At 55.2% G+C, this 21,212-nt stretch overlaps 1 protein-coding gene across 2 annotated transcripts; it reads left to right on the forward strand.

Moving 5' to 3' along the window:
• Positions 1–17,411: 17,411 nt before the first annotated feature.
• DNAL4 (dynein axonemal light chain 4) lies at positions 17,412–20,159 on the forward strand (the record flags this gene model as incomplete). 2 transcript variants are annotated; one of them, XM_080706002.1, is made up of 3 exons in its annotated part: positions 17,412–17,480; positions 19,077–19,160; positions 19,879–20,159. In XM_080706002.1, the coding sequence occupies 3 exons, from the start codon at positions 17,412–17,414 to the stop codon at positions 20,041–20,043; spliced, it is 318 nt and encodes a 105-aa protein (XP_080562128.1). In that variant the 3' UTR covers positions 20,044–20,159. The 2 variants fall into 2 exon arrangements, with proteins under 2 accessions (XP_080562128.1, XP_080562129.1); XM_080706003.1 differs by lacking the exon at positions 19,077–19,160.
• Positions 20,160–21,212: the final 1,053 nt, after the last annotated feature.

Below are 21,212 nucleotides of genomic sequence, written 5' to 3' on the forward strand. Positions count from 1 at the left end.
CCCCCAAGAGCATAGAAGGACTCAGCGCTGAGATGAGCCACCCAGTCTGATCTCTCTCTAGGAGAGACCAGGAAGAGCTCAGAGAGAGCCAGTAACTTGCACAGGATCACACAGCCCTAAACCAGGGCCTCTGACTCCCTTTCAGTACTCTCCACACTGTACTGCCGGCCCTTGAGGGTCTTTGACTCCAGCCCACACCTAAGAGGGGGTGTTGGAGAGGTCAGGATGCTTTCCAACATGATACTGCACCCCCAAACACCTGGCAGAGTGGCCCCCTGAGGACGCGGGTGTCCCTGCCCTGTCGGTCTCCCTGGCTCTGTGCCCCCTTTTCTGTTCCCTGACTCGGCCCCCCACGGCCACTCAGCCTGAGACGTGACTCAGGAGCAGCAGTCTGTGGGCCCCGCGCCGTGGAAGCGTGTCCAAGCACGTTGCCTCGGGCCCCCAGGCCCTTGTTTCCCTGTCGAGAGCACGGATAGGTTGCTCAGCACCTCTGGTCCGACTGCCCCTGGAAGAGAGAGCAATGGCGGGGGCTTCAGCCAGAAACTGCAGAGGTCAGGTTGCCCCGGTAACAGCCAATGACATCAGCCACGTGCTGGGTCAAGCCTCTCATCACCATGACACGCACTGTTGCTGGGGTGATGGCAGAATTCGGAACTTAGGTTTGGGGGACATGGCTTTTATCAGGGTTGTGCTATTGTTTCGGAAGAGGCAGCCTCTGGGGAGGAAGGAGTCTCAGGAGGGAGGCGACAGAACCTTCATGGCCACTCGAGATGCGTCATCCCATCCAAGCCCTCTGTGCTTTGTCACGGTGGTGACACGGTGGTCGGCCCTCCGGTGGGGACAGAATACATTGGACAGGTTGCGTGGTGAGCGCTGAGCCTGGATCACCATGTCCAAAGTCCCCAGCCGTCCCTCACCAACATACGAGGTAGAGTTCAGTTTTGGTAGCACTTGTTGCTCCAGGGTGCGGGGCTGGGCTGCTCTGGGGCTGCGCCCAGTGGCTGAGGATGATGGCGTTGAGGTCCTTTCTAGGCATCTGTATGTCACTTGGTGGGCACCATCTGGTTCATCCTCATGGCGTGTTATGAGTTAGGGCTGCTCTTAGCCCTGTGATGCAGGGGAATAAGCCACCAGTGCCAGCCAGCCGATCCCGCTTACATCCAAGGCCCACCTCCACCGCAGGACCAGTGTGTCTGACCCTATAGAGAGGAATTTGGGTGTGCTACTCCTGGTGTGTTTGCCCGGTCCCCATTCAGAGTGACAGGAGGGACAGAGGAGCAGATGGGTGGGCCCCAGAGCCAGGGTCCTTCAATGAGGCCATGAGAACGCGTCCCACCCGGTGTGAGTGCGCCCACTGCCTTGGCCTTCTCTAACTGGGAGGCAGAGCCAGGAAGCCGGGGAGGGAGGTTAAGTGTCCCGGGAGCCCCAGGCTGGAAGGGAGGGCCTGCTGTTCCTTACTCCTGCTTCCGGCCAAGCCCTGGGCCAGGTGCTTCTCAGCTGTTCTCTGCCAGATTTTCCCACCTAGGTGACACCCAATCCCCACCATGTCCCAAGGGATGTATCCCCTTGCCAAAGCCCTGTGTGATCTAAGACCACAGCTTCAGGCAGGAAGGCTTCCGGAGGAGACAGAGACCCTGGCTTTGCAAATGAGAAAGCTGAGGCCGGGGAGAGGGCGCGTGGCCATCAAGGCCACCTTGCAGACACACAGCTTTGTGGCTGCACTTGGCCCTCTCCACGACAGGTCACCCACACACACACTCACACAAGAGTCCCAGCCTGGGGCTCGGTCTCAGTTTGAGCAAACTGGGGAAGGTCCCCCTCCCAGAGGAGAGGTCACGCTCCACCCTTTATTCCAGCTGCCTGGCTCCTCAGACCCCATGTCCCACTCTGACCCGGACCCCGCAGGATGGGGAAGGGGCTCGCGTGGCCCCCGCTGGGCAGCCAGCGAAGCATGTCAAGTTGTCCGACACTGTGAAGTGAGTGCCCCCGTGGACCCCCCCACCTCCCCTCCCCCTCCTTCTCCCTACTTTGTACATAAAGTGACATGAGATGCAACCTGTGTGTATGTGTGTGTGTGTGTGTGTGTGTGTGTGTGTGTGTGATCTGTGTCATGATTTTTGTTAACTTTTTGTTTTTGTAAATTTGAATGTTCAAAATAAACATATGGTTTACTGGGAGGCTCTTTTTTTGCAGGGGCTGGGGTGAGGGCGGGGGTGGGGGCGGGGATGAGGGCTGGGGGGAGGGCTGGGATAAGGGTTAGGGGGAGGACTGGAGTGAGGGTTAGGGGGAGGGCTGGGGTGGGGGTGGGGGCGAGGGCTGGGGCGGGCAGCAGGTGGGCAGCAAAGCCTCGCTGGTCCCAAAGGTGCTCCCCCACCCGACCACGTCTGCGGGCCCCAGGCTCATTTGCCAGGATTCATGCAGGAAGCCTGTAAAGAACACAGGTCCCACGTGGAAAGCGCCCCAGTTCTGCTAACTGAGCTCTGGCCTCATTCTGAACACCCCTTCCCCACCTTGTGTCCCAGTTCTGGGATCCGGGTCCCTGGCTGGTTCCCTAGGACCCAGTGTGTCTGAGTCACTTGGCTGGAGCCCCAGAGTATGTGGGCCCTGGGGAGATGGGCTGGGAACGGGAGGGCCTGTGTATTTCACGCCTCCCCTCCCACCGTAGGCCTCCACTCCTCTGGCACATTTGGCCTACACAGTGGACTCAGCAGGGTCCCCATCTAGACCTGAGCCCCTATTCACACTGTCTTAGAGGTGCTACATCAATATCGCCACTGGTCTGGGCTGGACTTTGTTCTTCAGTGAGCCCTGCGGAGAGTCAGGGGGCTAGGCAGGGGTAGGGGTCAAACCAGCAGGACAAGGGCTTCCCAGACTTTCCCAAAGCTTCACAAACTTCCACCAAGAGTGAATTCAAGGCAGGAGTAGTGGCAGTGGCTTGCCAGACAGGACGGGCGTATCTCAGGTGCTGAGGGATCTAAAAAATTCGTGTGTTCTTTTTTCCCCTCATTCTCCTCCAGAATGAGTCCAGATTTGTTTTAAAATAAAAATGTTTGTAATGACTTCCCACGGAGCTGCAGGCAGATACACCTTGGAAACTTCGCCGCAGACAGCCACACGCTGTTTATCCTCTCTCTGCCCTGCTTTACTTGCAGACACACCCTCTCTCCCTCTGTCTCACTGAGCTGGCAAAGTCCATCCCTGGTGAAATCCTGCCTTTACACCTGCTCTGGCTCCTACCTGCCCAGAGGAAAAGCACAGGGTCCCGTGTCTGCTGACTCTCATTTTATTATTATTATTTTTGTGGTACTGGGGATGGAACCCAGGGGCATTCTACCTCTGAGCTATGCCCCCAGCCCTATTTTTTATTCTTCATTTTGAAACAGGTTCTCACTGAGTTGCAAAGGGCCTCACTAAGTAGCTGAGGCTGTCCACGAACCACAATCTTCCTGTCTCAGCCTCCCAAATGCTGGGATTACAAGCGTGCGCCACCATGCCTGGCTCTCTCCTTTTAAAGCCAAGGCTGGAGAGCTCCCGGGGCAGCGCACCTGCCCTGCAATCTTAGCACACTTTAAAGTCTTGCTCCCCATGATGGCGACATCACATCCTCTCTGTCCTTGACTGGGGACAGAACCAACCAGTGTCTTTCTGTCCTCACCCATCGCCAAGGCTGCCCACGAACCTGCATTGGTCCCACACTCTTGGCTTCCCCCTGTGGCTCTGAACTGTCCCTGCTTCCTCAGAGACACCGTGTACTGGGCCCCTTCCACTCCGTTCTAGAGACCTTGTATCCTTAATTATCACCCAACCTTGTCTAATTTGTTATTTCAGTGGGTCTGCAGGGCGCCCCACCCCCACCCCTAGTGTCTCCTGCCTTAAAACCACTGTTTTTGTCACCAGAAGAGGTCTGAGGATATCTGGACGAAGAGGACTGTTGTGTCGGTCAACATTCTTGCTACTGTAATCCAAAACAACTGACCTCACAACTTAGAGAAAGGAGGATTTATTGCTCACAGTTTTTTGGAGATGTTGGGGTTCAGTCTAGGTGAGGATGGGTCTGTGGAGCTCAGGGAATAGAAAGTGGACGCAGGGAGAGGGACACAGCGAGGGCTCTGCCCTCACACTACGGAGACCAGAAGCAAGAGCAGGGCCAACAAGAAGGGCATTCAAAGACGAAATGCACAGTCCCCAAGGCCACACGCCAGGGTCCAGCTTCTACCACACCTGACCTGCCCAGGCTGCCACCCAGTAAACGCAGTGCAAGGAGCAGATCCACTGATGAGGTAAGAACCCTCCTCACTCAATCACATCCACTCTGAACATTATAACAGGGACGTCAACTCAAAATGACCGCATCCTTCACTTTTATGTCAGAGAAGAATTTCAGCACAGGTCAAGTAGTGAGGTACAGACAAAAATGTATTTAGTGAAAGCTTAGCAGCGCACATTCAAAGGAAGGGAGAACAAGGTGGTTTTTTCTTTTTCCCCTGTGTGTGTATGTGTGCGCTGGGGATGGAACCCAGGAGTATTCTACCTCCAAGATACATCAGTGGTCCTTTTTATTTTTCATTTTGAAAAAGGGTCTCACTGAATTGCTGAGGGTCTGGCTGACTTGCTGAGGCTGGTCTCAAACCTGGAATCCTCCTGTCTTACCCTCCCAAGTACTAGGATTACAGGCATGTGCCTTCTTGCCTGGCTAAGTTCTTTTAAAGGAAACTTGGTGAGGAGAGTGGTCATAGGAAGGTATGTTGGGATGGTGTTAGCCTGGTAGTCACAGATGGAGATTTGGCTATTCTTGGGCTCTCATGATGCGGTCTCCTCTATCTGATCAATAGGTAACATTGAGAATGTATCCTACATTATATATTCCATTCCTCTTTTTTCTTCTTTTCTTTCTTTCTTTTTCTTTTCTTTTCTTTCTTATTTTTGTGGTACTGGAGATTGAACCCAGGGGCCTTCTACCTCTAATCTACACCCCCAGCCCTTCTTATTTTTTATTCTGAAACAGGGGCTCACTAAATCACTGAGGGTCTTGCTAAGCTGTTGAGGCTGGCCTCCAACCTGTGGTCCTTCTATCTCAGCCTCTGAAGTACTGGGGTTCAGGCATGTGCCACCATGTCCATCTTATACATTCATTAAAATATCATATCTCCCTTAGCTCAGTCTACTCTAAACATACACACTGGTGCGTTGCGCAGTGCACAGGGCAATGCCTTTCAGTGAGTGAATTTATGACAACCTTAAGACTGTGGGTGAATTTACAGTAACTGTAAGACTTAAAAGTTTCTCAAGAATTTGGGAATGACAGGCCTAGGGATTGAACCCAGGCCCTTGCACATGCTAGGCAAGTGCTGTAACACTGACTTACACCCCCATCTCTATTTATTTATTTACTTGTCTATTTATTTGTTTGTTTAGAGACAAGGTCTTGCTAAATTGTCTAGCCTGGCCTCGAACTCCCAATCCTCCTCTCGCTTGGCCTCCTGAGCAGCCAGGATTACAGGTGTGGGCCACCACATCTGGCTAACACTGGGATTTTAATCCAGTTTAACTCTAGAAAAGGATACATGTTAAGTCCGGCGTGGTGGCACACACTCGTAATCCCAGCATTCGGGAGGTTGAGACAGGAGGATCGTGGTTCGTGGACAGCCTCAACTACTTAGTGAGGCCCTCTGCAACTCAGTGAGACCCTGTTTCAAAATAAAGACTAAAAAATAGGGCTGGGGGTGTAGCTCAGAGGTAGAATGCTTCTGGGTTCCATCCCCAGTACCGCAACAAAAAGAAAGAAAGAAAGAAAGAAAGAAAGAAAGAAAGAAAGAAAGAAAGAAAGAAAGAAAGAAAGAAAGAAAGAAAAGAAAAGGATATATGTTAGCCGGGCGTGGTGGCGCACGCTTGTAATCCCAGCATTCGGGAGGCTGAGACCTGGAGGATCGCGGTTCGCGGACAGCCTCAGCTACTTAGTGAGGCCCTCTGCAACTCAGTGAGACCCGGTTTCAAAATAAAGAATAAAAAATAGGGTAGGGGGTGTAGCCCAGAGGTCAAATGCCCCTGGGTTCCACCCCCAGACCCGCAAAAAAAAAAAAAAAAAAGAAAAGGATATATGTTAGCTTTTTGTTGGTATAATGAAATACCTGAGACAGGCAATTCACAAAGAGAAAAGGTTTATTTCTACTCACAGTTTGGGGGTGCTAGTCTTTGTTCAATTGGTCCCGTCGGTTTTGGCCTATGGCAAGGGAGGAGAACTTGGTGGGAATACACAGTGTGGCAGACCCACTGGCCTCATGACCAGGAGGCAGACCGCAAGAGGAAGAGACCAGGCTCCTGCGGTCCCCTCACAGGCACACGCCAGGGACCTAAGGGCCCCCATAGGCTCCACCTCCCAAAGGTCCACCCTCTCCTAGTAGCTCCAAGTTGGGGACCAAGCCTTCACCACGCAGCCTTCGGGGGTGCTCAGCTGTGAGAACACTCACAGGAAACCTGTGAGTGCGGCCGCCCTTCTCCCTTCGAGGACATCAGAACCCTGGTTCCAGAAGCAAAGGCCAGTGGGGATTTCTGTTGCTGACCAATTCTTCCACTGACAAAACCCAGGAAAACCAAGCACCATAAACACACACACACACACACACACACACAGGTGCATACATACATATACATGTATGTACATACATACATGTATGTAAATACATATGCACACACATATATTTTTCTTTTCTTTTTTATACTGAGGATTGATTCCTGGGGCATTCTACCTGTGAGCTACACCTCTAGCACAGTTTTCTTTGTTTATTTCTTTGTTTATTTAGGGTGCTGCAGCTCAGGGACATTCTACTTCCGAGCCATACCCCCGAACCCTATTTTATTTTTTATTTGGAAACAGGGTCTCACTAAGTTGATGCAAGCCTCACTGAATTTCTGAGACTGGCTTTCAACTGGAGATTCTCTTGTCTCAGCCTCCCAGGTGCTGGGATTGCAGACGCGACTAAGCCACTGCGCTCGGCCCAAGCGCCATATTTAAGCTCTCCAAGGAAGGCATTAGAAAGCATTCAGGACAGCTGGGGTTGAAGGACACAGGTCCCAGAGAGAAGAGAAGTTCAGAGAAGTGAGCCTGACCTCAGGGCCGCGCCTTTCTCCCAGGCCCTGCTCGCTTTCACTGAGTGGCCATGTTGAGCAGCTGGTTAATATGCCCAACAAAAAAGGTGAATATGTGGATGGAAAAAATAAAAGCAATTATGTCTTGTGAGGTTTAAAATTCATGACAGTAATAGACATAGAAAGGGGAAAGAGATAAGCACAGAAATATTCTAATGTCCTTGCTTTGTCCTGGAAGTAATAAAAATACTAGTTTTACATTACATTTTAATATAACCAGGATCAGCTGGGCATGGTGGCGCATGCTTGTAATCCCAGCATTTGGGAGGCTGAGACAGGAGGATGGCGGTTCAAGGACAGCCTCAGCTTCTTAGGCCCTTTGCAACTCAGTGAGACCCTGTTGCAAAATAAAGAATAAAAAATAGGGCAGGGGGTGTCACTTGGAGGTAGAATGTCCCTGGGTTCCATCCTTAGTACCACAAAAGAAAGAAAAGAAAAGAAAGAGGAAGGAAGGAAGGACGGGAGGGAGGGAAGGAGGAAAGGAAGAAAGAAAAATGGACAAGTCCCAAATCACAGTGAGGTAGCTTAACATACTGGTGGCCATGACCAGGAGGCTGTTGGATACTGGGGCCTGGAGCTCCAAAGAGAGGCTCAATCTGGAGACAGAAATACAGAAGCCATCAGAATTCAAAAGGACACTGACAGCGGAAACCACAGACGTGAACAAGGTCCTGGAGGAACAGTCCCAACAAGACCCAGGGCGCGAGGTAGCACAGCCCCTGGGAGGGGCGCAGAATCACCAGGGCGTTTCCAGACCACCCTTCCCATCATCCCGGCAGGTGCCCCGGGAACGCGATCCGGGGAAACATCGCCAAGGCAGGGAGAAGTTGAGACTGTGGCGAGAACTCAGGGGTCTGGACGGACGCAGCCGTCAGCTGTCGGTGCACAGGCGCTCGGGGAGAATCTCCGAGCTACACTCCCAGCCCTATTTTATTCCTTTATTTTGCAACTGTCTCACTAAATTGCTGAGACTGGCCGCGAACCTGCGATTCTCCCGTCTCAGCTCCCAAGTACTGAGATTACAATCGTGCGCCACCACGCCCGGCTGCATTTGTTATTTCGAATGATGAAAACTCCCAAGGCATTGCTGCTTTCAGTGCTATGTTGCTCTTAAAGAGAACCCCAGTCTGTGCCCTGCTCCTCGGGCACTCTTAGGACAACTCTAAGCGAAGCCCCGCCTCCCTGGCCCCTAAGCCACGCCCCTTTCCGTCTGAGCCCCTGCGTCGTAGGGCCCTTCCGGAATGATTGACACCTTTACCCACCAGTAAGAAGTGAAGTTCTTGTCAACGTCCGGTGAGGGGGCAGGACTTCCTTGCTGGTTGCTAAGACACTCTTGTTTGCTCCTTGACAACCTGGCTGGGGTGTGCGGCCGCGGCCCCGGCTCCGGCCCCCGCGGGAGCAGGTGAGGCCCCGGGCGCGGCGGGCGGCCGGGCGGGGAGGGCTGGCCCGGAGGGAGGGCGGGAGGCGACGCGGGGCGGGCGAGGCCGAGGCCCCAGCAGCCTCGGCCGTCTGCTCCCCAGCCCCAAGCCTTCCCCGCAACCCGACTTGGAGGGGCTGCGAGCGCCGTCGCGACAGATCGCCGTCGAGACCCTGCAGGCCGCGCCTCCCCCGCGCTCCGCGAGTGCCCTTCCAGCTTTGTGCCCGGAATCCTCCCAGATCCGACTCCCCCACCGCCCCGCTCTCCCCACCTTTCGCGAAGTAATAATCCCCCGCCCGCGGCCGGGCTGCGGGTCGCCATCGCCTCTGCCTGCTTGTCTTGGAGAGTTGGCGCTGTCCTGGGACTCTGCGCTGGTCATCTCCCTTATTGGGCCGCAGCCTCCCCATCTGAAAAAGAGAAGTTGGGTTGAAGGATGTCTCAGGCCTCTTGGGCTCCATGCCATTCTTTGCCCCAGCCGAGGAGGATGTGCTTGCCCTCCACGGCTGATCTGGTAGACCTGATTTGGATTCCCACTTGCGGGATAGGCAGCCCTTGCAAGTTACCTATCCTCCCCGGGAGCCAGTCCGCGCCCACATAAAACCAGCTTTGGGCATGCTGAGGATGATACCAATTGAAGTACAAAGAGGCCAGTGCCGTGCAGAATCCATATTCAGTTTCCTTCGTCTTATTTAGCCCTTCTGGGAAGTATTAACCAACCCCCTTATCGTCAGCTGCCATCTCTCCAGTGGACCCTGAGGTCCACATCTCCAGCTTTGATCTCTCACCTGTGCCTGGTGGTTAGGGATCCTCCGGGTAGGAGTGAGGAGGCAGTGATTGATACGAGATGAGAGAGGTGGACCCAGGGCTTCGCTTCAGCCCGTGATTCGGTGATTTCTTATTCCCGACTAGCACATCACATCAAAGCAGCCTACTTCTCTACCTTCCCATCTGTTCTGCTAAAGTTTCCCCTGGCCCTGTCAGCAGCATCACCATCCTTCTGGGACATCGGCAGTCGCTCTCCTGCACCTGTTCCACTTAGGCAATTCTCAGGCTTTTGTTGTTGTTTGTTTGTGGTATTGGAGGTTGACCTGAGGGGCAGTCTACCTCTGAGCTACAACCTCAGCCCTTCTTTCTTTTTTTGTTTGGAAACAGGGTCTTGCTAGGTTGCTAAGAATATTGCTATGTTGTTGAGGCTGTCCTTGAACCTGCCGGCCTCTGGTCTCAGCCTCCCAAGTACTGGGATTCCGGGCATGTACCACTGTGCCTGGCTCAACCCCAGCCCCTTTACCCAGCCTTAGTTCTCACCTGGAAATCAGGAATAAGGCCTGGTGGGATTTCCCAGAAGAGCTCTGGGCTTGGCCCTGGTGCCACTGTGCTTGCTGGTCTTTCTGCCTGAGGGGCTCCTCACGAGTCCGCCTGTCAGGACCCCCTCAGCTCTTCAGGCCTGACCCAGTGCTGCTTCTGCCCCAGGCTTCGCCACTGTCCTTCCCCTCTGTCTCCCCCTCCACAATTCTTCTCTTCCTTCTGTCTTGACATCTGATTGTGGCACTTACTGCTTCCTGCCACGGCCCCCATTTCCTTGTGTGAGTGGCAGTCTGTGTTAGCAGGTGGAAGCTCCTTGAAGGCAGGGACCAGCCCTCGCTTGGAGTGGAGAAGTTGAAAGACTTTTTTTTTTTTTCTTTTGTGGTACTGAGGATGGAACCCAGGGGCATTCTACCTCTGAGCTACACCTCCAGCCCTGTTTTTTTATTTTTATTTTTATTTTATTTTATTTTTTTTGGTGATACTGGGGTTCCTGGAAGCCCTTCTACCTCTGGGCTACACTCCCAGACCTATTTTATATTTTTATTTGGAAACAGGGTCTCTTAAGCCAGTGAGGCTGGCTTTGAACTTGCGTGATCTCCTGTCTCCACCTCCCAAGAGCGGGGATTACAAGCATGCGCCACCACGCCCGGCGTGTTTTTTATTCTTTATTTTGAAACAGGATTTCACTGAGTTGCAAACGGTCTCATTAAGTAGCTGAGGCTGTCCGCAAACCCAGATATTCCTGTCTCAGCCTCCCAAATACTGGGATTACAAGCGTGCACCACCACGCCCGGCTGAAAGACAGTCTTTGAAGTGATGGAATCCTGGCTTCCCCACTTATCAGCCGGGTGGAAACTCACTTTCCTTTCCACAGCCTGTGTACTCATCAGTAAAAAAGGAATAAAAGTGCCTGTATGGCAGTTACTGGAGGGAGGGAGTGAGCTCCTGTGTGGAGGACAGCCCGCCTGCTGTCTGGCTGAAGATCAGTGTTCAATAAATATGACTGGATGGCTTTGCTAGGTCCTCTCCTTCCCGGGGGGCAAGTGAAATATAATTTAATTACAGTGTGATGGGTTTTGGACTTCTGCCACGTGCCACACGCTGGTCTCCGCGCTCGCGGACATCTAGAGGAGACTAGATGAAGTCGCTCGGCCCCGGGGGATCGTCGGCACTCACGACACATGGCAAAGTCGTGACCAGTTGTAGGATGTCAGCAATTAGCAACCGTGAATGGGTTTTTAAGAAATAAACCAGTGCTGAGTCCAATTTGTTTCTGTGATAATGTCATTCTCAGTCCCCTGCGTTTGAGTCTGTTCCGCCGAGTGGGAGGGAAGCGGGGTGGGCGAGCACGTAGTGCTGTCTGCAAGCAGCTGCGCAGCCAGGGCCCTCCGTGGGTGACTTTCTGTTGGGATTTGATCCAACCTGGGTCTTCCGTGAGGGGAGAGCATGCGAGCCAGCGTTGTTTTTCACGTGATATTCGGCAGATACCACGGAGAAGTGCAGGTCCAGACTAGTCAACAGGTGCAGCTCCCCCTCCCCACCGTCCAAGGCTCTCAGGTTCTCACCGGGCCTGGGTAAAATTAGGATATTTATTTTTATTTATTTAATTTTTTTTTTTGGTGGTACTGGGGTTCCTGGAAGCCCTTCTACCTCCGGGCTACACTCCCAGACCTATTTTTACATTTTTATTTGGAAACAGGGTCTCCTAAGCCAGCGCGCGCTGCTGGCTTCGAACCTGCGCGATCCTCCTGTCTCTGCCTCCCAAGCGCGGGGATTACAAGCGTGCGCCACCACGCCCGGCCTAAAATTAGGATATTTAAGGACTGTGTTAACAAACAGAATAGCCTGTGTGTGAACGGCGACGGTCTCTTCCTGAAGAGGGCTGGCCTTTATTCTGCGATTATCTCTTTCTTACTGTTCCATTTTCCCTTTTATAGTAGGCGATGTGTTTCTAATGCTCCGACTTAGCAAAATTGAAGAATGGCTATCTGTGTTTGCTCCTCTCACTCACTCAGATCCATTTTCTCTCCTGCTGAGGGTTGAACCCTGGGGCATCCTACCTCTGCGCTACACCCAGCCCTTTTTATCTCTTGATTTTGAAATAGGATCTTGCTAAGTTGCTGAGGCTGGCCGTGAACCTGGATCCTCTTGTCTCATCTTCCTGAGTCCTGGGGTTACAGGCGTGTGCCTCCACGCCCGGCTGCTCCCCCTTCTCAGCCTGTCTGAGCCTCCTTGTCCACACTGAGTGCACTGCTGGCATCCTGGGTGAATGCCCCTGAGCCCCGGGATCCCTTCTTGTCATGACCACTTTTTCTTCGTTTGTCCGCTAGAAGGCCGAGGCGGACGTGTCAGGAAAAAGGCGGAGGAGAGGCGTCCACGTGTCCCTGGTGTGGCCGGAAGCAGAAGGCGGGTCTAGACAGATGGCTGGGCTCGTGGCTGCCCATATTGGAGTTACTTGTGTTTCCTTCTAGCAAGGAAGAAGGCGCAGACTGAAGTCAGCTGCGCACCCTCGGCCGGACGCAGAGCCTTCCGTTCTTCAGGCGCCGCCTCCTCCGATCTGGAGGCTGATGGGGTGGAAAGGAGGCACAGCTGTGCAGGCCCATGAGACCCCACACCTGGCCCTGCAGGCCTCACCCTGCTTTGTTGAGACCCCCGCCCGCATCAGCAGTGTGCGCAGCGGCAGCTTGGGAAGCATGGGTCTGTTTGGCCAGATGTTTACATCTGTCAATAGTGGCCGGTGAAGGGACTGAAGTCTCCCTGCTGCACCAGCAGCAAGGGCCCACACTTACCATGAGGTACAGCCTGTTCTCATCCCTGGCTTCCAGGCGAGAAAGCCGTGTGGCCCAGAGGGGAGCACTTGTCCAAAACGAGCAAGATGCGAAGTTGGCCCTGTGGAGGCCGGCGTGGGGCCGCCCTGACACGCTCCAAGTGTGTCCTGCCATCTCAGACCAGTGGGCTCTAACGGGGGCGACGTGATCCAAGGCCCGAGAACTTCCAGGCACTGAGTGTCCAGGCTCCTCCCACCCCACGGGCTGGCACTTACTGTTGGCCCTGTTTCTCAGGTTCCATCACACGCATGCACACACACACACACACACACACACACACACCCCTACCTTATCCTCTTAGGGTTTCTCCCCAAAGACCTGAGGTCAGAGTCACAAAAGAACAAGGTGCAAGCTTTGTTTTGGGACTCACACTGTAAACCCAGTACTTGGGAAGCTGAGACAGGAAGATGGCAGGTTCGCAGCCAGCGTCAGTAAGTTAGAGAGACCCACGGCAACTTAGCAAGACCCACTTTCAAAATAAAAAATAAGCCGCGTGTGGTGGCACATGCTTATAATCCTAGTGCTTGGGAGGCTGGGACAGGAGGTTCATGGCCAGCTTCAGCTACTTAGTGAGGCCCTCTGTAACTTAGTAAGACCCTGTTTTGAAATAAAGAATAAAACAGTAGGGCTCAGGATATAGCTCGGAGGTAGAGTGCCCCTGGGTTCAATCCCCAGTACCACCAAATAAATAACTAATAGGGCTGGGGGTGTAGCTCAGAGGTTGAACACCGCCTTCCCAGGTTCAATCCCATGTTCCACAAAAGAAGAAGAAGAAGGAGAAGGAGAAGGAGAAGGAGAAGAAGAAAGGAACCAGCAAGACAAGGTTGTTGGTGGCATTTTGTTTTGTTTTGTTTTATTTTATGGTATGAGGATTGAACCCAGAGGCATTCTGCTACACTCCCAGCCCTTTTTTTTTTTTAATTTGAATAATAAAAACAAACCTAGGGTCTTTCTAGGAAGCTGAAAGTCTTGCTGGGTTGTTGAGGCTGGCCTCACGCCAGTGATCCTCCTGTCTCAGCCTTCCAAGTACTGGGATTACAGGCACGTGCCACCACACCCAGCTGGGATGCTGGCTTTGATGAGACAGGGCGATGGAGCCCCGTCTGTGCCGCCTGGGGGAGAGGGTTGTGAAGCACCCAGAGGAGCCTGGGCAGGAGGGAGTGAAGGGCATCCAGAGAGAGGGAGGCGGCGGCTGGCTTTGTATGCCACCCTGGGCCAGATGTGTGGGGTTGGGCTTCGATCCCCAGCAGATCAGGCGCTCTGGCCATGGGTACATGTCCCGGCCTGCCACGACTTCTCGCAGGCACATGCCTGTTCGCATGGAGATCGATACGGGTATTAAAACCCCTGGCGCTTCTCTCTGTGGTAGCATCCTTTCAGCAGGGCTTTCTAACTGCGGCCCAGTGACTGCTGCACTGTACTGATGGGGCGTCATAAAACATTCTCCCATCTTTCCATATCTGGAAGCATATCGTCTCTAATGATTCCTTTTTATTCTGTATTCTGTTGGTCTCATCCCTCTTTGAGTCACCAGAAGTCTAGTGATCAGGAAAGGCTATTAGCAGTAATGAATCGTGGTCCTTAATACATGTGGTTGAATAATGTGGACCAAATCTGGCCAGTAAGATGTCAGCAGTAGAGGAGCTGGGCAATGATAATAGAGCTTTGGCCCTCTTTCCTTCCTTCCTCCCTTCCTTCCTTCCTTCTTTCCCCCCTCTTCCCTCTCTTCTTTCCTTCCTTCAATATTGGGGAAAGAACCCAGGGGCATTCTACCTCTGAGCTACACCACCAGTCCTTTTATTTTGAAACAGGGTCTCCCTAAGTTGCAAAGGCTAACCTTGAACCTGCGAACCTTGAATCTCCTGTCTCAGCCTCCCAAGTACTAGGATCACAGGTGTGCGCCACCACAGCCGGGCAAGTTTGACATTCAAAACGCTCCCTTGCGTACGCGTGGGGCTTGCGTCAGCTTCCCGAGAACAAGATGAGATGAGTGTCCTGTTTCATAGGGGAAATCAAGGCCCAGGTTACATTACTTTCACAAGGCTTCGGAGCAAGGAAGGAGGCAGGACTCGCTTCTGTGGAGAGCTGGTGCTTGGGCCTGCAGTTCTCAGGGCTTTCCCCCTTTCTTGCCGAGGCCTGGGCTCTGGGGGGTCTCTGGAGCCATGGCATTTCGGCGGGGTTCTGTGTATTTACGCACGGTGTGAGGGAATGCCACAGACCCTCGGCTTGAGGGCAGCCTGCCCCCCGCTCTGACTTCCCTTCCTGTCTGCTCTCGCCGGCACTTCCGCTCTGAGGATGGATGGGATTAAATTCAAATACTCAGGTGGGAGAGGCTTGAGCAGCCTCCACGTCTTCAGTTGTTCCCACTTGAAGTTCTCAGAGGCCAACCACCCTACCCAGTCATCCCCAGCGTAGCCGCCGCCTTCCGCCACGCTGGGTGACGGAGGAGGAGGTGGCAGCGCAGTGGCCGTAACAAAGCCAAGAGGGCAGGACGGACTGGAGACAGGCTGGGACCCTGGTGGCCGAGGACCCATGACTCCCTCGATTCTGTGAAGGAAGAAATCTGACCCCAAAGTCCAAGGAGACCGCGCTTGGTGATTGGCCAGCTCATAGGTAGAGACAAACAAAGACTGCTAATATCTGAGCTGGACAAATGCCCAGAACCATGAGATAAGAGGAAATCTGTCCCCTGGGAAATCAGAAAACACCAGTGTGGCATCTGTGGTGTCGGCGGCTTCCAGCCTCGCTGGCGAGGGCTGGCCGGGGGGGCACCGAGGCGCGGAGCTCAAGCCAGGTCGAGGCACGTCGGGACGGCAGGCACTGGGCGGGCAGATGAGACGTTCCCATGCCTGCTGGGATCCGGTGGTCAGGTGCGCGGCCCACGGAGTGTCCAGGAGGCCCTAGGGGTGAGGCTTGAGCGCACACACACCAGGCCGCTCCCAGCCCGCGGTCCTCAGTGAGGGACCTCAGGTCTCCAGCGCAGTGCGAGCCGCGCACGTGCGTGTGAAGCACTCAGAATGGGTTGATGTGCGGCCAGCCTGTGGTTGCCTGCCCGGAGGCCAGGCGTGGTGCACTCATCTGTAGTCTCAGCTACCCAGGAGGGTCATCCGGCCTGGGCAGCATGGTGAGAGCCCATCTTTTTTTTTTTTTCCCAGTACTGGGAATAGAACCCAGGGGTACTCTACCTCCAAGTGACACCCCCACTCCTATTTTTATTTATTTATTTATTTATTTATTTATTTATTTTTATTTATTTGGTGGTACTGGGGTTCCTTGAAACCCTTCTACCTCCAGGCTACACTCCCAGACCTATTTTTATATTTTTACTTGGAAACAGGGTCTCTTGCACCAGCGCGGCTGGCTTCCAACCTGCGTGATCCTCCTGTCTCTGCCTCCCAAGCACGGGGATTACAAGCGTGGGCCTCCATGCCCGACCTTTTATTTTTATTTTGAAACAGGGTCTCACTGAGTTGCAGATGGCCTCACTCTATAGCTGAGGCTGTCCGCGAACCATGATCCTCCTGTCTCAGCCTCCCTGATGCTGGGATGACAAGCGTGCACCCACGCCCGGCTGAGAGCCATCTTTGGTGTTCATCTGTAACTTTGCCTGTTAGTACCAGGCCGGGCACCTCAGTGCTACTCAGGGAAAGCAGCTTTATTGGGGAATGTGAGAAATGCTGGAATAGCATGGTCTGGCTGAATTTGTCCAATACAGAATGTTAAAAGAGGCTTACGAACGTGGCGATTTGTATTCATGTATATCAGGACTTCTTCTGAGATTAAAAAGCTCTTTGAATCTCAATATATTGAACTGCAGGATGAAAGAAAAACGCCAGGACTTCAGCAGGGCCCCCATCACTTAGGATCCAGGCCCATCTCCCTAGAAAAAGCCCCATCTGTCATTAGGTAACCAGAACGAGGGGTTCCCGTGTGTGTACAGTTTCATAACTTCCTGTGGCACCTGTGTGCATCTGTTTGATCCCCAGGAGGCGGGAGGGGGGAGGACGACTGTTCACCCAGCTCCTGGCACGGCCTGGCGCTGTCTCCTTCACGCACCTTGTCTTGTTCTCAGGTCGGCTCTGGGAGGTGGATATCACGGGCCCCATGCTACTGATGAGGAATCTGAGGCCCTGGCCACACGGCTGGTGGGTGGTGGGACCAGCTCCGGTACCCAGGCCGCCCAGCTGCCGGGCTAGCCGGACAGGACCCGGCAGCCTGAGAGCAGGCAGATGAGGGTCCAGAGAGGGACCCCTCACTTGGTGACGAAACCAGACTCTGGGCGGTCAGCTTCATTTCCCCTCCTGATCACGGCTGTTGGGAAGCAACACAGGGAGAAGTGGATTCTCTAGTCGCTAGCTGGAGGCCCCGCCGGCTGGCCCGCAGTCAGCGGCTGTCTTGACAGTGACAGTGTGTTCTTGCAGCCTCCCGCGTTGACTCACCCTCCGTCTGCAGGCCTGCTGGCCATTTGGGAGGGGTGCGGAGGAGTAAGACGGGAGGTGTCAAATTGTTACTGAGACATTTCTAATTTGTGATGTGTGGTTTTAAAGCCAGCTCTTTTCTCCTGATTTTCCTGTTTTCTACAGCACCCCTTGGGGAAGACACTTTCTGCTCCCACCAAGTTGGCAAGGCTGCTTCCTGAGTCTCCTGGTGTCTTCATTGCCAGCCCCGGCACCTCCTAAAAGCCCCCTCTCCTCCCGTGGTACCGTGGAAGGATCATGGGAGAGACGGAAGGGAAGAAAGACGAGGCCGATTATAAGCGCCTGCAGACCTTCCCTCTGGTCAGGGTAAGCCCTGCGGGAGGGAGGCCTGGCCGCCTGGAGAGGTGGGTGGACTCGTCCCCTCAGGGCGGCCGTGGGAAGGAGAGGGCTCCGCTGGCTCAGATCTCAACATCTAGGCGTCCGTGAGTCATTGTCGTCCATCCATTCATTCATCCGCCAAGTGTATATTTAGGCCACCTGCTACGTGCTGGGCATGGTGGAGACGGCGGTAAGCAAGACAGATGTCGGCCTGGCCCACGAGAAGGGAATGTTTAAAGGACACACTCGCAGGCAATGAGTGCTACGAAGAGAAAGACGCTGGGGGCAGTGGCACACTCCCTGGCCGAGGCAGGAGGATTGCAAGCTTGAGGCCAGACTTAGCAACTTAGCGAGACCTTGTCTCAAAATGAAAAGGACTGGGGGGTGGGGAGTGTAGCCCAGTGGTAGAGCACCCAGGAGTTCAACCTCTAGTACTAGGGAAGAAAAAGAGGGAGAGAACCAGAACAGGCGTTCGGATGAGGGTGCAGAGGCCGGCTTTCCTGGAGGAGCTGCTCGGATCGAGTGTGGGAGCAGCAGGCGCAGGAGGAGAGGGCGTGAGCTTGGCCTCCACGGCGTGAAGGCAGCGTGGCCAGCGCAGTGCTGAGGGCAGGGCTTTGGGGGCAGAGTGGTGCAGGCCCGACCTTGCCAGCCACGCTGGTGGCCGGTGAGGGCCGTGGCGAGGAGGGAGCTTGTGAGGCTGTAAGCAGAGGGGCGACGGGACGTGTTGGTGTTTCTAGAAGGCCATGGGGCTGCCGTGAGCAAAACGGACTTGGCCTTCCAGAGTGGCCGTGGGGAGCCATGAGGATGCGGTCGCAGGGGCCCAGTAGACCAACACCAGGGCAGGCACTGCGCTGCAGGCAGAGGCAACGGGCCCCGCAGATGGGCTCTGTGCATGAGGGAAGCAGGCCAAGGGGTCTTCCCTGAGCTTTTTTCCTGAATAATGGGAAGAGAAAAGTGAGTTGCCCAGAAAGGGAAGATACGAGCGGAGCAGGCTGGTGAGGGTGATCGGAATGGTTAAGTGAGGTCATCAGGTAGGCAGCCGGATGCGCGAGTCCCAAGCCCAAGGAAGAGGGTCCAGCTGAGAGGAGGGGGTGAATGTGGACCCCCTCCCTGGGGCGAAGACATACAGATGTGTGGGAAGGATGAGACCCTCGGGGCGCCGGGCCAAAGGAGGGAGAGGGTTCAGCTGGCCCAGGCCCCGTGGTTGGGAGGGGCATCCAGCAGGCGGGCTGAGGAAGTGTGGTCCAGGAGCCAGGAGGAACCAGGAGCCCCGAGGCGTGGATGGGCCACCTGCCCTGGCTCTGGGGAGATGGAGCCCTAACCCACATCCGCAGCCACCACCCTGCGCCTGGGCTGCCCTCTCTCCTGGGTGCAGGCTGGACCGTGGTATCTCATGGAGGCCCTGGGCCACAGAGCCGCCATGCTCAGCTCCAAGCCACATCCCTCGCCAATTCCCAGCCCATCAGGACGGGAGCCACCGGCCCGGGGCAGGCCAGGGGAGGTGCCTGTGCCCTAAGCGTGAGGCTGGGAGGCCAGGTCGCAGGCTAAGCCCTGTCTGTCTGTCTGTCACTCGCCTGTCTCTAGCACTCGGACATGCCAGAGGAGATGCGCGTGGAGACCATGGAGCTGTGTGTCACGGCCTGTGAGAAGTTCTCCAACAACAACGAGGTACTGCTGCCGCCGCGGTGCAGGCCCTGCGACCAGAGCGGCCGAGCCCGCCACCAGGGCCATGGAGTCCTGCGGGACGGGCCCGCCTTTGTGGGGAGCAGTGTGTGGGAGACTGAGAGGAGAGGGTGCGCCTCGGTGCCTGTCTCTCCAGGGAGTGAAGCCAGGGGGCCCCTGCCGCCCCTGCCCCGCGCCCCCTCACCCCCTCCGCTGGGCCGCCCGCTGGGTCTGCCCCAGGGCTCCGTCTTGCCCAGGCATCCATTCCTGTGCTCACTCACTCATCAGGACAGGAGGGGACACGGTCTCCGGGCCGAGGAGGGTTCTGGGGGCTTGGGATGCGCCCAGCCGTGTCCACTCAAGAGCGCCGCTCCCTCTGGCCCTCACTGAGCCGGTAGGCACAGTGCTCAGTGCGGTGCCTGGCGCGGCTGCAGGGGCTGCTGGCCTGCCGCAGAGCCCGAGCCTCACTGCCAGGCCGCGCTCTGCCCTCCATAGCCCTCTCCATGCTGAGGGAAGCTCTGGATCTGTCACCAGAACCCACTTTCCCGCAGCTGACGAGGTAGTGTCTGGCTTCCTGGCCCTGGCAGGAGGCAGCCTGGGTGGAAGCCCTTCCAGAAGGTTCCGGGAGCAGGAGAGCTGCCGCAGTGCAGCAGGCCTCCCTCCTGCCTAGACCTTGGTGCCGGCTCCTTCCGAGGGGAGCTGACGCGTGCCCTCTGCCCTCCAGAGCGCCGCCAAGATGATCAAGGAGACGATGGACAAGAAGTTCGGCTCCTCCTGGCATGTGGTGATCGGCGAGGGCTTCGGCTTCGAAATCACGCACGAGGTGAAGAACCTCCTGTACCTGTACTTCGGGGGCACGCTGGCCGTGTGCGTGTGGAAGTGCTCCTGACCGCCCCGGGCCCTTGCGGCCTGCTGTGCCGGGCAGGCCCGGGCTCTTCCAAGGAGTGGGGTCTTTTCTTTTCGTCCTTGTGCACCAGTTTCTCGGGCCGCGCCCAGTGTGTGAATCTGTTGACCTCTCTACCCCCGGGCTCTCGCGTCCCCCTCCAGCCCCGACCTGTGGACGGGGCGGAAGCAGCCGTCTCCCATGGGGGCGGTGTGGACACGCGACAGGGTCCAGGAGGGGCGGGTTCTCCTGAGGGCAGTCCCAGCTTTCCCCAGGGCTGCTGTCCCCACCCCCGAGCACCCCAGGGCCCCGGCCCTGCTGTGCTGGTCCTGGGGAGTGTCCGCAGTCCTCGTCCTTGTGGCCATACGGACGTGGCTCCAAGATGGAACCTCTCCTCTCCTGGGACCTGGGCAGCTTCCCTCCCCATCCTGGGGCTCGTGGTGACATCCCCAGCTTGACCCCAGGTGAGCACACCACCGCGTCCCACTGGACCAGCAGCTCCGCAGCCCGGCTTCCGCACGAGGACCAGGCAGGGTCCCGTCCTCCCCTCCCCAGCCCCAGGCCACGTGGACCTATTACACTGCCTCGCCAGCCACGCGGTGCAGAGCGGCCTGGGCTGGCCCCCGGCGAGCGAGCCGGCTTCGGGGGTCGCTGAGCCTGTGAGCCCGAGACGCTGGGCCAGGCGCGTCTCACCGCGGGGCCGCTTCAGCAGGGAAACCTGGCCGCCAGTGACCTATCATCAGGGACCGCATGCTAATTTGTACTTCTTATCTCTGCTGGGTTTTCTATATTCTTTTTGAGTGTGGGAGAAGGGTTTTCGTAGAAGGGTGAATCCTATTTTACACAGCGGTCTTATTTATATAAATGTCTTGTTTTTTGCAATTAAAATTACCAAAAACTGACCTTGAGCTGTAGCATCTTTTATTTATTTATTTGCTTATTTATTTTTGTGGTTCTTGGTGTTGAACCCAGGGGCATTCTACCTCCAAGCTATACCCCCGACTTTATTTTTTATTTTTATTTTTTTGTGATACTGGGACTTTTTGTTGTACCCAGGGGCTTTTCTACCTCTGGCTATACTCTCAGAACTATTTTATACTTTATTTGGAAACAGGGTCTCACTAAGTTGCTGAGAGCCTCACTAAGTAGCTGAGGCTGGCTTCGAACCTGTGCGA

Source organism: Muscardinus avellanarius, assembly GCF_963383645.1.
Source record: "Muscardinus avellanarius genome assembly, chromosome: 11".
In the NCBI taxonomy this organism is placed as follows: domain Eukaryota; kingdom Metazoa; phylum Chordata; class Mammalia; order Rodentia; family Gliridae; genus Muscardinus; species Muscardinus avellanarius.